Raw genomic sequence first — 18,210 nt, 5'->3', positions numbered from 1 at the left:
AAAAGAAGTGACGACATGTATTTAACATTTCGGCTCATTGCTTAAATATGAAGCGATATAATTATGCGCACAGTTTGAACAGATAACATGAGGTGCACTGAGGCTAGGAGCTAACCTGTTGATGCTCTTTGGCACCGGGACACGCCCCCTGCCATGTTTACTGCACACAAACAACAACAGGATTTAAAAACATGTTTACACAAAAGAACCTCAGAGATACACCACGCATATTTGTGTTTTAGCAGCTTTGAGATTACAGCGTTAAAGTCTTAAACTGTTTAGAGCAATTTTGAAAAAAAAAAAAGAAAAAAAAAAAAATCTGCCCAATAAATTTGCTTGTTACTTAAATATTTTTATCTTCAGATGTAAATTTAAGTGTTAAAATCAGTCCAAAACAGTTGGTTGTAAAGGAGAAATTCTTATCTAAATTAATGTTGAATTTGGTTAGGTTGATTTGAACTGGATAACATCTGTGTAGTATCTTAATAAACATACATACAAATTGTGTATTATTTCCAGTAATATGCTGCATGGAGAAACGGCACTTTTCAAGCTCCTTGAGGTTTTTTTTTTTTTTTTTTTTGGCAATTCACCCTCACATCTCCCTGCTAATTTTATTTTGTAAATTTTATAACATTTTTCATGTGTAAATAAACAATCATAAGCTTGTTATTTTATCTTAAGGCAAGATTTTTTTTCCCATAATCACCTGCTCCATGTCCAATCAATATTCAAAGATGTTATTCCAAATAAAAACAGCAGGTGGAGGTGAAACATCTCTTTGTCTGACATTTCTCATACATTTGTTTGTGGTTTTGTTATTCATTAGGGGAGATGCAGCATCAGTGTGTAACTCATCATAGTCTAGAGAAGGCATAGTGCAAGGTTTCCCTTTTGATGCTGAAAATATGAACAACTTAGAATTGCATCTAAAGCAATGACATTACAAGGAGTGAACAGAAACATACAGTCAGATTAAAAAAAAAAAAAATTCACATGTAAAAAACTGACCATCATTACTAGTCAACTGACTAATGGCTAAAATGCCTTTTGTCAAACACTCATTTTTCCAAATGTTTCCAAAGAATGCATACCAGAGAAAACCACGAATAGGCCTATGTGTTTTTCTGACATCACAGCCTATACAGTGCTCTTGGTTTTCACAGCCCCCATATTCCTTATTTATTTTTTATTACCACAGTCAGCACATGAGCAAAGTCAGTCAACCTTTTCTGCTATTCCTTTTATGATAAATGTAGAAAGAAAATGTATTTTACCATGTCATTAGTAAAATGAAGAAAGATAACAGTTTATAGTTCTAGCCTCTTCTATTAGACCTTTATTTAAATGTCAAAAATCAACCCAAAATGCATACAGAAAAGATGAAAAATCGAACTGAAAAAAGTTAGAACACCGCTCTTTAGGAATGTGTGTTTGAATATGCCAGTCTTCATCAATGTGAAAGATTTTTAAGAAACTGAAACCTCTTGAAATAGAGCATCAAAACAATAGTATATCGCTTGGGTGCAACTGGTACTTTACATTTAGAAACACGTTGTTAGTAAATGACCACCTTCGTTCAAAAAATATTCCAATGTTCAAAGACTGTTCATAATCAAATCATTTTGAAAAAGAACAACAATAATAATAAAGATAAAATCATACTGACAATTTGTGTTATTCTACAAAAAAACTATTTGGACAGAAGTTAGGTAAGCCAATATTCAAGCCACAAGATCTCATCAGTGAAATCTCCATTTTTAAAAAAAGATCACCTCTGCAGAAAGTGCTATAATTATTGGGGTATCACACTGCTTATCCTTCCCAGGAAAGCTAATGCCTTGGTGCTGGGAGGAAGAGTCCGGGTGATGGTGGGATCACTGGGTCCGTCCTGGTTGTGGAAGAGTGGATCAGCTCTTTGCCCTCGCAGGGACATCAGCTCTGTTTGTGATTTTCATGAACAGATTTTCAAGGTGCAGTCACATGGAGGGTGTCCAGTACGGCAACCTCAGGGTTGCATCTGCTTTTTGCAGACAATGTGGTCCTGTTGGTTGCAACTTCCAGCATGCACTGGGGCAGTTTGCAGCCGAGTGTGAAGCGGTCGAAATGAAGATCACCACCTCCACGTCCGAGGCCATGGTGCTCTGTAAGAAAAGAGGGATCAGCCTGAATTTAGGAGTGAGTACTATGCACCAGTGATGGACTAGTCTTCTTATGGCCAGCCCCGCCTATCTCCAGGAAAACATGGTGAATACTGTATGATGCATCTATGGCAACAGTTGGCATCCTACATCTGTTGCTGCACCTCAAAAATTGATGTGTAAGAGTCAGGTAAGTCCAATCAGAACGCTACCTGAGTTTTTATTACTCCCACTCCCATCTGATTGACTCTTCAACTGCATCTGCTATCCGGTGCTTGCATGCTCTAACTTCAACAAACTATAGCCGACTAGCAGTAAGTGTTAGCACAGCGTAGGTGGGCGGGGGAAGGTAGAAGTGAAAAAGAACAGGAACAGGAAAGTAAAGTAAGCCAATGTTACAGTTCCTCAAGTCCATTCAGCAAAGTAACACTGTTAAATTTGACAAAATGTGCTCAGTTTTATGACAGGCAGAGTTGGTTTGTTGGTTAAAAAGGTGTGCACGATGAAAAGCAGTAAATTCAGATTTAAATACGTCTGGCCATTTTCCAGACACTTTTCCAGATACCTAGTTATAGTTAGGAGTTGGACGTTGATCTGAACGCAATTTACAAGTCAGAAGTTGGTACTCATGGTAGAAACCATATGAATGCCACATTATATCAGAAGACAAGAAGAGGCTACTATAACATCTAAAAGTCAGTCACTGTGCAGGTATAATATGGGACTACAGAGCCACTGCATGGTGACACAGTGGTAGTGCTACGGCAGAAAATTCAGAAGTTCCTCCATTTTGGAAACTAGCTGGCCGAAAAGAGCGCTAAAAATGTTGCTGTGGATTATCATGTTGTTTTCCGGTCGGTATCTACTTCTTTCATTTTGGAGTAGTACACTCCCGGTGAAGCTCTTGCACTTGCAGGGAAGGAGTGAACGGACCATATCTGGTGGATGCAGTGGTGCCTACAGTCACATGGACCAGCAAATAACCACCATATGAGTAGGAATTCAGGAACTATCAGTTAAACATTACAAAGGTAATCTTGAAATCCATTGACATGCACTATTGTCATTACTGTAGAAGCCTAGAAATGGATATCCAGATCCTGCACTGTGCTGCTCTGTGGAGTGCTTGAGTTAAAGGGGGCTCGAGGGTACCTGAGGGAGGACCGGGCGGGGGGGTTCACAGGCTGGATGGAGGGAGTGAAGGATCTTGTGTAGGAACTGGTGTAGCTGGGTGGGCTGCCAGGTTCAGAGGGAGAGACGCCGCTGTTGCTAGATGAGTCATCCTGTGAGGAGTCCTGGAAAACATGATAAACTCAGCCAGTATCAACAAATCTCCAATAGTTATTTGTTTTTGAAAAAAAAAAAAAAAAAAAAAACAACGTTAAAACTCTGTCTTTTTAAACTTTTATTTATCCAGGAAAAGAACCGGCTGCTGTTCTCCAGAAACTCCTTGCTTCATATTTGTATAGTTACACACAGGGCTGTCTCTAGACATTTGGGGGCCCTGTGCAAAAAAACATTTTGGGGCCCTTGTGTTTTACCATGAATAGATTGATGTAAGAATCGGGCAAATTTGAAGCTAGAGGACTGGATACAATTAAAGTGGTTTCACACACTTAAGGAGAAATGCCTTGAAATTTACCACATCACCTCAGACTAAGGCCTTGCCACACTGCAGCCTGATGGAGCAGCTGGACTGTCAGTGAGAGCTGGTTAGTAAAACATTTTTTCTCAAATCATTAATAACAGTCTGTTATTGTGTCCAAAGATTAAATGTATTTCATAAATTTGTAGATGAAGAAAAGGAAGGTCATTAAGGATTTCTCTTTTGTTACCAGTTAACCCTTATTTGTCCAGCAGATGGCCACATAGAGTGATATTAGAAGCTCTCCAAATCCAGATTTGAAAATCCAGACCCTGTGGTATCTGGACCAGCATAATTCAGTTTGACAATGTTTTGAAAAACTGGGACAAGATCATTTTGACTTTGATGATAAGAAAAAAAGTGGGATCTGGTTATCCAGACTATTCTGAACCAGATTAAAAGTTGTGAAAAACGGCTGCTGGTGAGGACTTGACACAAACTTATGGTTTATGGGTGAAATATCCCTTTAACCATGTGGGTGTTTCTTGCCCAGGGATCCATAATACCACAAACAGCGTAGTAAACAGAGAGCAGGTGGACGAGGCACTCCTCCATCCAGCACTGAAGTCATTGATCCTTATTTTGAATGATAGGGTGTAATGAAATCGCAGGTACCTTGTCCTGTAGGATGTAAAGTGATACTGCATTCTTTCCTTCATGCTCTGTCATTTTTGGAAGCATGTCCACTGTGGCAAAGTACAAGGACATTGAAGTGTCAGTCATTACACATTGAAGTTTCTCAATATTTCCATGGGTATAAAGGTTCCCCCAAGAGGTTTATGCCTCTTGACAGGCCATCATTGTAAATAAGAACTTGTTCTTAATGATTTGCCTGGTTAAATAAAGGTTAAATAAAATAAAATAAAAATTCATCGCATTTTATTTTGTCTCCTCTTTTATCTTGTCTCATCCTGCCTTATACAAACTGAAGAATGTCTTTTTCATGTATGAACACAAAACTTTGTTAAGTAATGATGGAGAAATGCTTTACCTGAGTTACTGATGGGTGGATGCTGAGAGTTGTCATACAACTTTGAAAGAGGCTTTCTAACACGATGCCTTGACCTAAAAATGAGAAAAAAACAACAATATATTTATTTTTACTTATATATGAGCTGTTTATCAAATGTAGGCAATAGATAGAGATTATGTGTAATTTATTGCGATGAAATTGCACTTTTAGTTTTCAGTAGACAGTTCCAAAGTCCAATTTGCTTATCTAATGAGTGTAAATCATGGATGCTGGATGCTGAAAATATATGTTTTTGGTGGTTGAACACACCATGTTAGTGTGGAGGAATGGAGAAAACAACTGTGTTTTCAGGTTTATTCAGTTAACATATTGACAGTGTACATTAACGAAGCACAAAAAACAAAGCCAAATATCAATATTCAGCCCTTACTTTTTGGAGGGCTTCCAGCAGGCACACACAGTTACCAAGGTGATAAGGACGAAGATGCCTCCAGTAGAAAGGATGACATACAGGGAACTCCTCCCTAGCAGTATCATCAAGACATTACAGTCAGTTAGTTCAGGCATACCTTCGAAAATAATGAAGGAAATAAGAAAAGACATTGGAGGTGAAGTTTTTACAGAATACATCCTCCCATGTCATCTAATACACTGTATATGGAAAGCCACAATTGTTCCTGGAATTAACAAGAAGCCTGTTGTTTATTGTGCCTTTTCCTTTCACTTGAAAGGCTTTCCTCCCTAACTCAAGACCCATTTATTTTCTCTGTATTTTGGCCAAACCTAAATACTGTTTAACCATTTAGGGAAATTTCAGTCTCTGTCTGCTGAGAGTCCTACTTCAGTTCATGGTAGTTTCTGTTGATGTATGATCTTCTAACCTCTATTTTCTACTCAAGGATGATGCCTAACCTGCGCCAGCTCCTTGAAGTCATCTCCATAAGTCAGTGTGCCACCTGCAAATAAACAATCTCATCGAAATGTTCGGTCTCTGACAAAGGGGCTTCACATGCTGGGGGGTGAAAACAAGTGCAAGTGGCACTTTGTGCTTACCTACACAGGGTTATCATGTTTTCACCTGCTCTATTGGCAGGAGACCCCAGGGTCTGCTAGGAGGCCGGGAAGTAATCCCCTCACCACTTGTGAGAATCCAGCACATCACTCCATTGTACAAGATTACATAGAGGAGGCCCAGCACACCAAGCAGAAGGTACTGACAAATAAGTATCTGCCTCATTATTGAGTGGTTATGCCTGGTCTGTCAGCCAAGGAGGAGAGAACTGGATCAGCACTAAACAGTCAAGCTTATCAAATATCAAATATGTACTGGTTAGCCATGGTTTATGGATGGGTGGATACAGGAGCAGATGCTGAAGTCTGTTCTCTGACTGCTGTCAGTGGCTAGCACCAGTACATATTATTCGTTTTCAAACACCAGGTAAAGTACAGGTCATTCAGCATGGGATCCACAGCCAGCCATGGGTGGGGGAGCTAGGAGTTACAGAGGAGTGGATAAGTCCCTGCCCAGTGATGACAGTACCCAAGACCAGTTGTATTCCTCCTGTTCTGTGATAATTTCCACTGTCTCAGTTTGGTCTCAGCTACAGCTACTCCATACCATGAATGGAAGAACTGATTGAGTGTCTGGGTGATTCATGGTTGATCTCTGCAATCAACCTAACCAAAGACTAGTAGAAATGCTGTTTTCAATTGCAGCTAAGGATAAGAAAGAATTTGCAATACTCAGCAGTTTGTGGCAGTACCCATTCAGCTTCCACAAGGCATCTGCCTTCTTCCGGTGCCTGATGAAACTGATCCTCAATCACATGATTCATGGCAAATCTCATGGAATGCAGAAATGGTCAATTTATACACCAACTACTCAGTGATAGCTGTGTGCAGTAGTTGAATTCACTTTGCACTTCCAGCAATACCTGCTGGGACTTCTATTAATTGTGCACAGTCATCACAGCAATCTGCAAAGGCTGACAAGGATGAAAGAACCTGAAGAGCGGTTGGCCAGATGGCTTGAGAGGCTTGAAGTGTGCAACTTTGAAATAAGCCAACACCTCAGTCATCCACACTACAATGCTGACAGCCTGTTGAGGAGTCATGTCTTTGTATGAATGGGGACTAATGACTGAATTATGACTAAACTGAAACTGAGTAGACTAATACAATCTGAGGTTTAGTTCACGTAAGTCTTAAGTTAGTCATAAGTCAGTTTATTTATATAGCATATTTAAATACAACATTGCCTCAAGTGCTGCACAATGACAGACAAAAATAACTTTAGTACAAATTAGTACATTAAAATTAAAACAGAATGAAGACATCGGAACAAAGTAAAACAAGTTAAACACATATTTAGCCATAAAAACTGAGGTTAAAATTAAAATCACTGATCAAATCAAATTCAATATAGATCATTAGAGCAGACAAATAAAAGTTGTTAATACTAAATACAATGATAAAACAGAAATAGTATCTCAGTCAGAAAAGCCTCATTTAAGAACGTATCTTTTCAAAGATATGTTTTTAATTGAGACACGAAAACTGTAAGTGAATTTGCCAACCTAATCTCGGCACTTAGATCCTGGTCGGCTCTAAGGGCCGGTCTAGTTCTAGGAACTGATAAAAAAAAAAAAAAAATCAATCTGAAATCAATTCCATACTTGACAGGTAGCCAGTGTAAACACGCCAGGACAGTTTAAATATTCATGCTTTCGAGTGCCAGTCAGGAGTCTATCAGGAGCATTTTGAACCAGCTGCAACCTGGATAAGAATGCCTGGCCCATTCCAACATACAACAAGTTACAATAGTCAAGCCTAGGGGTAATAAAAGCATGAGACACCTTCTCAAGGTCATTAAGAGAAAGAAAGGGTTTGACCTTGGCTAAAACTCTTAATTGAGAAAAGTTGACCTTGACAACTGATTTGACCTGTACATCTAATTTAAAAGAAGGATTTAAAATAACACCATGATTCCTTACATTAGGTTTCAAGTAGAATGCCATTGTACCAATGTATGATGAGATATTGTCTGAGGACACTGGCAGATGGCAAGAGGGATTAAGCACCAAAATTTTTAAGCACTGAAAGTTTTATTTTCATTGAGGTAGTGAAAGAAAGAACATCAACCAAACCACTAGATAAGGAAATGATTGATGAGTCTGTTATGTTTCAGTGGCAGGTATATCTGAGTATCATCAGCATTAAAATGATAGACAATATTATGTTTTTTTAAATATAAACCCCAGAGGCAGCATATATAATGAAAAAAGTATTGGCCCCAGTATGGACCCTTGTGGTACACCACTGGTCAGACGGGCTGACTGAGAGCAGTAATCCACATTGTTGACAGAAAATCTATCTGTCAGATATGATTCCAGACAGTTTAGGGCACCACCACAGACACCAAGGCCCTGCTCAAGACCTCCCACCTTGATGTGATTTAAAACCAGACTGAAAAAACTTACTGTTGCTATTCTGACACAGGATAGTCTGCAGTTGCTGTAAGACCACTTTCTCCATTACCTTAGATAGTAGAGGCAAAGCAGAGATTGGTATAAAAGTTGATAGATCTGCAATATCGAAATTAGACTTTATGAGAGGGCGTACTGTTGCATGTTTGAGATACCCTGGGACCAAACCTGAAACGTATTTACAATTGTTAAGATCCCCAACCCAATTTCACTGAAAACCTCTGAAGAGCCACAATTTTAGTCACTAGACTAAATCAAAATAAATTACTAAAATGTAACTAGATGCATTAGTGATAAAAGACTAAGTCTAGACTAAATCTAAAAATATGTGTCAAAAATAACACTGCTTATATAACCAACAGAAATTTTGAAATCAACTTATATAGACTTTGTAAAAAAAAAAAAAAAAAAAAAAATCTTTTGGCATTTTGGCATTTGGCAAGATTTTTTGGCATTTTTGCTTCATTTGGCTGGGATAAACAATCTATCCATCCACTCCTCAATATTCTGTACTTGTTTATTTCCTAATCTGGGTTGAGAGAAGGCTTGAGCCTATCCCAGCATTCATAGGGCAGAAGGTAAGGTTGCCAGTCCATCACAGGGCCATAAACAGCCCAGTGCATTCAATATATAGTAAACAGGTCAACTGCTCATCCTGCTGGCCACCTCATATGTCTAGCACAGTGCATATGCCTCTACATGAAGAGGCTTCATTCCCTTCTGCTTCACATTGAAACCACTGACACTTGTAGTCAAGGCAATATCACCTACTGTAGACAGTCAGTTTGATAGGCAGGCTCGTCATGCTGCCTACAGGATTCTCCACTGTGCAGCTGTAGATGTCATCATCTGCCATCAACACCTGTGTGATGGTCAAATGCTTCTGGTCAGGTGACAAGAGGAACCGCTTCTCAGTGGCCAGTGGTTTCCCACCTTTTGTCCAACTGTATGTAGTCCTGGTTCCGTTCTCATGGGAGCAGTTGAGGATGAAGTTCTTGCTTAGTTCCAGCACTGACGAGGACTCCATGTGGATATAGGGCCTGGATATGGACTCTGTGGGAGGTCAGTGAATTATTACAGTCTGCAGATATGTCATATTTATTAATCAAGAGTTTCATAGCTTTAGAAGATCAAACTTAAAAGGTCCACACCAGTGCATCTGCATGTTTACAAAATCTACATACTCCACATTTTTGCTACTCTTCCCAAAGCAAGCAGTTATATTATAGAACTTTGATTTAATTTTTCCTACTTTTTATCTAGCCATTGGTTTCTATCTAGCTTTCAGAGACTTCAAACTTCCTTCACACTAGGGATTTTGTGAAATGTTTTGTTACCCTGCATGAAAATAGTCATGTAAAATGTGGATAAATTGTAGTACATGGGCCAAACATTCAAAATGACTGGTACGGTCCTTTAACCACACTCCAATAATCTCTGATGAATTTAGGATAAATAAATCATATAGATATATGATTTTATTATTCTTTGTGTGCCATTGCACAAAGCATTTTTGTTCATATCATTTAACCGCTATCATTTGAGTTAAAATGCACAGCTATTTCCATCTTGAGTGGTTCATATCAAAGTGAAATAGAGAGGCATAATGTAAACCGTGGCTTTATGACTTAAGAGCTAGACCACAGAACTTAAAAAGAGAAGAAAGATGCCAGGATGGTCAGAGCAGCAGAATTTTTTATGTGTACTGCCTGTAACTAGGTTATCACTTCTGCGATCACTAGGTGGCGTCTTTTTCATGCTGCTGTCTTTTTTAAGCAAATTAGATTAAATGTTTTTACGTCTTTACACAGGTGAGTAGAAATGTTTCGAGGTGGTTTATCTTTATAGTTGGGTTAATCTTTGTTTTCAGCAGATGTCCATTAGCTGTTAAAAGTTAATGAGCACTTTTCTTCTCCACTAAAGTTGGGATAAACTACGACAGTCTGCACTATTTACCGTTACATTCAGCTAAGGTATGTTTGATGATGGTGACCAGCTAGGTTTGCTGGTTTGTAGATGTTGACTGTAGGAACAAAAGGAAATAAAAGGAGCAGCACAGCCTTTGATGATGTTTTTGACATCATCTGTCACCAAAGAACCCTACTGTTCACCATTAGAGGCCAGTCTTGGGTTTGGCATTTAGTTACACTTTAAGAGTTTTAAGGCATTTCAATGTGGACAGCAAACGTTTGGAAAGTGACCTTAAAACGCTAGTGTGGTTTATTGTGGCTCAGCACCAAAAAAGGGTTTTCAAATTGAATGCCCTTCGTGGGGACATGGGCTTAACATTTTCCTCTGTGGTTCAAACTAAAGACAATTAAGGCATGATTGCATCCTTACATTCATTTTTTAATATCACAATGGAACATGTCTTCTTACCATCCACAGTGAGCGTGATGCTGCCCTCCCCTATAAAGGTATCATCTGTGATGGAGATCTCGACTTCATACGTTCCCTCATCAGAGAATCGGAGGTTGTGGAGAAGCAGAGTTCCATTCTCAAACACCAGGATGCGGTCGCGGTACTCAGGCCTCAGGTTCCCAATGATGTCGGTGCCAATGGACTGAACCACGGTGACAGGCTTTTCCCTCTTCAGCTGCCACCTGATGACCGCCGGATCGGGGCTGAAACTGATGTAGCGGACAGACAGAAGGGCCTCCCCTCCTAATGTGCCTGTGATGAGAGAGCTGTGGATCGTGATGTTTACTGCCAGCATCCCACCTGTATGGACATGTCGAGGAGACGTTTCTGCGTAAGATTTGGCTTTTTCCACCTTCACATGATCCCATCAGTCCCACAGGTTAAATTAAGCATAACTCTACAGTTCATACATGTTCTCACTGATGGTCTCATTTGCTTCTGTAGGTCATGAGTAAGGCTGTTTCTTAACCAGCTAAGACTCTTTGTGGTTGCTTTAAGGTATTTTCTTCTCTGAAATCATCTAAACTGACAGTTAAAGATGCTACTCCTCCTTCATGCTACGGGAATATCTGCATTCATACATTTAAACCATATAAAATTTAAAACAATAAATATGTTTCTATAAACTGAGATGTTTTACTAAGGTTTGCAAGGCCCAAGCAATCAGCTACAGGCAAGTCCATTTCCCTAATTTTTGTTTTGCTGCTGGATGGCAGGTGTAATTACCAAACAAGAGTCATCCTCAGAGATCCTGGTGGAGACTGCACACAAAGAGCTTGTGCAAAAGTCAGTGTATAGATTGTTATCGGGTGATAAAGATCTCTCTTAACCGTGGTGAGCTTGTACTGTCACAAGTATGCACATAGGGAAACAAGGAGGCGACTGACTGGAAACTGAAGCCTAAACTGGTATAAGGCAACTGGAACTGAAGCTCGAAAAAGAATAACAAAGGCTTGACTGGCTAGCAGCTGGAAACAAAGACCAATAACAACAAACTGACAAAGATCAAACTGAGAGCTGGACTTAAAAATAAACTGAACGAATGCGAGAATTGGGAACAGGTGGGACTAATGAACAGGTAAACCAAGGGGTGGGGCTAATGAGGCTGATGCAGAACAGGTGTAAAACAAGCTGTGAAGCTACAGGAACAAGAAAGGGAAACACAGAGCACAGATAATACCAAAACAAAGAAAACAAAGCAAAGGCAAACAGAACTCACATGACTGTGACAGGAACAGATTTATGGCAACCTGAGGCTTGCCCACATTTCCATATGATTACTTTTTTTTTTTTTTTTTTAATTTAATTTTTATTGTCTTTTTTGCAGTGCACTTCTATAAGCTGCAGGTATTCATTCATAGGATCACAGTTAGCTACAGGTGCACTCCATTTGGATCTGCTTACTGCTTGTTATAGTGGCGAAGGCGGAGTGTTTAAAGGGTGTGTAGGCTGCAGCTGTAGTTGAATCCCACATGCATCTGAAGTGCAGCTACAGTTGTGCTGGTTAGTTGAGACATGCAGGTCTCTGTCCCGGGAGTTACTGATGCCATTTGGCTGCCAACATTTGAACTGCAAATTATATTGCACAGGACGTTCCATCAGAACTTTGTTGCCCATTAATACACTTCTCAGTGCATGTACTGCGTACAGTAGACACACTACAGTAGATGGACTGCGTTTTAGCATTATTTTTTCAAATGTTTTTTATTGGTTTTTAAGAGTAAGGCTGCATTTTGTTGCTTTGCATCTGTGACACTGAGTTCATGTTTGCAGGACTGGCTAGTGCAGCAGGGTCAAAGACAAAACTGGGTTTTCAAGCCTCAAAAAAAAAAAAAAAAAAAAAGGATAAATAAATAAAAGTGTTATACAGCTTAATTTATTTTTCTTTTTTTGATAAATTGGAGTGTGCATTGTTTAACTTTAATATTTTCTGGGCAAAAAATGGTAACCAACATACATTTTTACTCTGATTTCTAAATGACGACCCCTAAAATGCCATTCAGTGTAATAAAATCAATAAATCAAAAAAATCTTGTATGGCATAAGAAGATTAAAAGGAGGAATATGACTTATTGAAGGACTATATTTAAGCACTTAATTGACACTCCAAAAAACTAATTTATGGTCATTTCAAATCTTTACACTCTGCTGATATTCTTCCAGCCAGTAAGTTTTACCCATTTGCCAGTCGTAAGTTTTTGTACCAAAGTGAAATCTGTTTAAAATACAATATTATTTAGTTTGATTGTATATTTTTGCATATATTTTAATAAACAAAATGTATTATTAGCATATTGCTTGATTTTTATATTAATATATGCATTACACTGAATGACCACAACTTCTTACACTGAATGACACTTTGTTAAAAAAACAATATAAAATGCTACCATCAGCGCCACCTTGTTGTAATATTATCATCATTAGACTACACTAGTCACAATCCTGACTAAGTGACAACAGAGGCAAATATTGCCGAATAATTGATATTTTATTGAACAGTGAATGTGTTGTAAACTGCTGTTTTCAGAACAATAGGCATAAAATAAGATTACATAACATAAATTGAAGATTATTTGTGATGATTTTACTGCCGTCTTAATTCCAGCCTGATGCATAACTCTGCTTCAGCAGCTTTTCAGACAGTGTCTTAGAGATCTTTGATGAGGGCTTCGTGGATGTGGGGAAGCTGTGAATAGTCTTCACTGTTGGCGGACACAATGTGATGTCAATGTTAGTGTCCTGTCATCTACAGTGGTGAGTGCTGGCTAGCTGGTGTGAGCATGTGCCGCCTCCGCTGGAGTGCACTGGACCCGGTTTGCATGGCAGATCCACATTGCCATGGTAACAGTGGTCCCCAGGGAGGGCCAGGATGAGCCAACAACAGTGGGCATTGTTTGCTCTAATTTCCTTCTTGGCAGTTCATGAAAAGAGCACTGAGAGCAACACAGGCGCCATGTTATCTTGGCAGAAGTGGAACAGCCCAGTGATTCTGTGGCTAACAAAGGCCAGACAAACTCCAAAATAATCACGCTTCAAAACATCTGCAAATAATGTTTTTGCCAGTACTGTGTTGAATACATTCTGCGGTGAGTTATTTCTGAATAACAGAAGGTCGTTGTCAAACTGCAAATCATCACCATACCTGTTGATTCCAGATTATCGCTCTGCATGAAGTCTTGCTGCTGTGTGTTGTTGGCTAATACAGAAAACAGCTGATCAGCAACACCAAATGTCAAAAAGACATTACAGTATTACCAGGCTACCTTGAGACAATAACAGACTGGCACCACCCGACCTCAAAAAAAGGTTTTGGTGAGGAGATAGCTCCAGAAGCTGTGTAATAAATGTAATAATCCACTCCAAGGTGATCTTCTGTTGACAAATATTAACCTCCGTGGAGGATATTCCCCCGTCCACCTGCACCACCCACCTGGTGTTGGGAGGAACTTTTTTCCCTTTTCTTAGACAGTGTGTGTTACATCAATGTGGCCTCTTTGTGCAGAGATGCACCTTCATGACCAAAGTGACAAATTGCAACATGTGAAACTAAAAAAGAGCAGTGTGTGTACTCTTGGTTCAGAAATCCGTGCCCACAGATTTGTTAACATTGTCCTCGGAGTTTGGACGTGGACATGGATTCATAATCCGTCAGTGGAGCCCCATTCCACAAGAAACACACATTCTGTAAGTAAAAATTCTACGGAAAAGACTGAAACAACCATTAATACGGGCCTATTTAAGTCTAAACTGTCACTATCTAAAGTGGATAGTCATCAGCATATGGCTTCCGCAAACGTCCCAAACAGCAGCATGATTGATGCTTTAGTGACTTTGGGCTCCCTCTTCCACCCGGCGCAAAGTAGCGCCAAGCGTGACGCCAATGTCCTCTAGTTTCCAAGCGGCTCAGTTGTCATTTCCCCCATCCAGCGCCCCCTTGTGGAAACAGCAAAGTGTCTTGTGTCCATCTGAGCTCCATGGGTGTGTTGCTCTTAAAATGAGCTGAGCTCAGCTGCAGTGTTGTTGCGTTGCTGTCTTGAGGCAGCTGAAAGTGACTGAGCAACAAAAAGCAGCTCTGAAGTCGATGCTGCAGTTTTCTCTGCTATTTGAAGCTCATTATTAAGACAGTAATTGTGGCCTTTCACTCGGTGCACGAGCAGATCTGTCTCCTTCCTTCTTACCTCCAAAATCCTCCATTATAAGAGCAACCCACCAAGGTGTGACACACCTGGCTGTTAAAGGGGATGGGAGACAGCGCTCTGATTGGTTTACTGCATGTTACGCCCAAAACACAGCCAGGACTAATGATGAGACTCAGGACAAGCCTTTAGAGCCAGGAGCCTGGATCAAACAGCCTTTTTTCTACTATTGAACAAAAGTTGGACTTGGACACGATCTGAATGCTCTTGCGCCACGCTCTGTGGACGGTGTGCTTAGATCATTCAAACAGAGCATCGATGCCCTCATGTGAACACGTTCCAGAAGAAGACTTGGTGAAACATGAGGAGGAGGGTGACGCCTCGTACACAGTTTTCACAGCTCCTCACAGCGGATCAGAGATGTGTGTTCATGGAGTCACTCATCACACTCTCATCAGACACTCAATCAGGGAGTGTCTGCAAATACGTTTGTGTCTATCTGTTATGGACTTTATGAGTTTGGTAACAATATAAAGTTTCAGCTGACAGAAAGATTAAACTCGAAGGGACTTGTGTCTCAACCACCACGGTCAAATAGGCCAGCCTACTCTAATACTGCACTGATTCCAGTAATTACGAGCCTCCAACTTGGAAAAGCCTTTCACATCATCTCACTCCACATATTTACTGCTTGGAAACTTGAGATTTGCTGCGTCTGCACGACTTCTCCCTCTTTGTTCCACCGTGTGATCAGAGCGTCATCAGTGTCATCAGTAATGACCTAGTAATAGTAAAGTCTATCAGCTTCTCCACACGGCTATACATATTTATTCAGCTCATGGAGTGAAAAGTGGAGCTCAGCGGTTAGGGGTTAGTTTTGCAATTGATTTTTTATTATTCTTTAACCCTATAAAGCCATTCGTATCATATATGATACACATTTTCAATTCCGTTTTTCGTTTTCAGTTTGATCAATACTTGACCAAAATACTGTTGTATACCTTTGAACACTTCCCCTGTTCACCCTGGACCATACCATTGGCACTTCAAGTACATATCATATTTCACCAGAAAGGTCGTGTAATAACATTTTTTTTATATATATATATATATATATATTGTTATAGGACTAAATAAAGGGTTCAGTTTCAAAAAATTGGAATTTTCTGCCAATTCTTTCATAGTTCAGGCTTTATAGGGTTAATTATTTTCCATGGTCTACACAATATAATGTTAACCAAGAATTTCATGGCTATGCCGCTTTCTGCATGGGAGCTGCTGCATCAGCAGAGCCCAGTTAGTTGGCCCATATTTGTTTCATTTTGGTTTATTTTCACAGAATTTCTATATTTTGTAAACTTTGTTATTTTAATGCAATGGGTTGTATTTGAATGTATGAAATGTGCTGCTGAATTAATATGTTACTGACTGACTGAGAGACTTGTGCAGCCAATAACTCTGTTGAAAGTTGGGGACTTTGGATTAGGCTGAGAGCAAAATACAAACCATCTATCTATCTATCTATCTATCTATCTATCTATCTATCTATCTATCTATCTATCTGAGAGAGGGATAGAAAGTGATGGGGTGGGGAGGTGTTTGTTTATGTGCGTGACGTTGTAAAGGACAAAAAGAAAGAAAGCGGCGGTGGACAGACAGAGGAGGCAGCAGATTCAGACTGGAGGTTAGAGACAGCTGATGTATGTCGAACTGCACGTCCAGCAGCCCATCCCAAAGGATCAGTCAGCACAGAGACTTTAATCTAAAGGCTGCAGTCATTTGGAAATCCCTCATCGTGTGCCGAGGCGCTCTCTATAAGTTGAACTGAATGTGCTGACATGATGAGATCAGAGAAAGACTTTTACGACATGACGCCAGAGAAGCAACCACAATCTGACTTCTTTTGTAAGATGTTGCCTTTTTTGCTGTAAGATAAGACAAAACATAGACTCACAGCCACTTGTTCAACTCGGTTTCATGTGCGGCTCTCCATCAGCAAACTTTAACGGCTCAGAAAATGATAAAAACGTAACTTACCCGGGTTGAATAAAACAAGGAGACACACGAGTGGTATCATGGCTGTGGGCTTTGACCGAGCTTCCTTCTCTGTCTTCATCTCGGCTTTTTGTTTCCTTCCCAGGCAGCGAGCATGATTTGTGACTCCGGGCAGGACGGAGCACACAGCCATTCATTCAGCCTGACTCAGCTGGGACTGGGCACACACTGTTCTCAGAGGCCCGAGTATCAGCAGGAAGACTGTGTGTGTGTGTGTGTGTGTGTGTGTGTGTGTGTGCATCTCTGTGGTAAACTGAATCGGCTTCAGTTGTACATTACAAAACATGACTGAAGTAATAATCCGGCCTTTTCATCTAACTAAAAGTCTATTTTGCTGACAGATGTAATATAATAATGACCAAATCTATAGGTTCACTATATAGATAAAAGTATTGGGCCACGGCTCTTAATCAGTGAATTCAGGTGGGGAAGGAAGGCCCTTTCCTGTCCCAGCATGACTGAGCCCCAGTGCACAGAGCAGCTCCATAAAGGCGTGGCCGGCTGAGTTTGGGGTGGAAGAAGTTGAGCGGCCCGCGCAGAGCCCCGACCTCAACCCCATCCAACACCTTTGGGATCAACTAGAACAGAGACTGGGAGCCGGACCCTCTGGTTTTAAATCTGGTGGATCCTCTTGTGGACGAGCTATTTAGTTTGAAACTCATTACACACCGTGTGCAGAATGTGAAATAACTGTTCCAACATCCGTTCTCTTTGCGTTGCGGCCCATGTTGGAGTCGGGATGAACAGATCCCACTGAGCTGAGGCGAACACTTAAGATTAAACCTCATATGCACGAAACCTGTTAAGAATACTGGGATCATAATGAAATGAGGAGACGTCGGTACAGAACACAACAAGTGGACTTGTCTCAGATGACGAGATAAACAAACAAAGGAATGAATGAAACTCAGGAGATCTGAGAAAGAAATTGGTTTGTCCACCGTCTGCTTCACTGCAAAAACGCAAAATCTTACTAAGATTATTTGTCTTATTTCAAGTCAAAATATCTCATTACACTTAAAATAAGACATGATCACCTCAGAAGTAAATTGTTTTTAGACAATTTTCACTTGTTTCAAGTGAAAATTTACTTGAAACAAGTGAAAATTTGCTTGTTTCATTGGCAAAATGTGCCAGTGGAAAAAGTGAAAACTCACTTGAAATAAGTGAAAATTAGCTAGAAACAAGAAACAAATTTTGCCAATGAAACAAGCAAATTTTCACTTGAAACAAGAGACAATTGTCTAAAAACAAGTTACTTCTGAGGTGATCATGTGTTATTTTAAGTGTAATGAGATATTTTGATTAGGAATAAGACATTTTTGACTTGAAATAAGACAAATAATCTTGG

At 39.9% G+C, this 18,210-nt stretch overlaps 1 protein-coding gene across 3 annotated transcripts; it reads right to left on the bottom strand.

The window, feature by feature from the left end:
* Positions 1 to 1,367: 1,367 nt before the first annotated feature.
* hepacamb (hepatic and glial cell adhesion molecule b) lies at positions 1,368 to 17,009 on the bottom strand. 3 transcript variants are annotated; one of them, XM_030068045.1, is made up of 8 exons: positions 16,842 to 17,009; positions 10,624 to 10,965; positions 9,016 to 9,297; positions 5,190 to 5,283; positions 4,778 to 4,851; positions 4,402 to 4,472; positions 3,294 to 3,436; positions 1,368 to 2,144 (listed from the first exon to the last, which is right to left on the bottom strand). In XM_030068045.1, exons 1-8 carry the CDS (start codon positions 16,990 to 16,992, stop codon positions 2,114 to 2,116), a joined length of 1,188 nt encoding a protein of 395 aa, XP_029923905.1. In that variant the 5' UTR covers positions 16,993 to 17,009; the 3' UTR covers positions 1,368 to 2,113. The 3 variants fall into 3 exon arrangements, with proteins under 3 accessions (XP_029923905.1, XP_029923907.1, XP_029923906.1); XM_030068047.1 differs by having other exon boundaries at positions 9,178 to 9,297; XM_030068046.1 differs by lacking the exon at positions 16,842 to 17,009 and adding an exon at positions 11,392 to 11,677.
* Positions 17,010 to 18,210: the final 1,201 nt, after the last annotated feature.

Source organism: Myripristis murdjan, chromosome 14 (assembly GCF_902150065.1).
Source record: "Myripristis murdjan chromosome 14, fMyrMur1.1, whole genome shotgun sequence".
Taxonomy (NCBI): domain Eukaryota; kingdom Metazoa; phylum Chordata; class Actinopteri; order Holocentriformes; family Holocentridae; genus Myripristis; species Myripristis murdjan.
This window is presented reverse-complemented; position numbering and strand designations above follow the sequence as displayed.

Bases quoted from the DNA above. Each gene is read 5' to 3' on its own strand.
- hepacamb (XM_030068045.1), bottom strand. From the start codon at position 16,992: ATGGCTGTGTGCTCCGTCCTGCCCGGAGTCACAAATCATGCTCGCTGC. The intron at 10,966-16,841 runs GTAAGTTACGTT...ATGTCCATACAG, and splicing joins CCTTGTTTTATTCAACCCGG to GTGGGATGCTGGCAGTAAAC. The intron at 9,298-10,623 runs GTAAGAAGACAT...GACCTCCCACAG, and splicing joins CATCACGCTCACTGTGGATG to AGTCCATATCCAGGCCCTAT.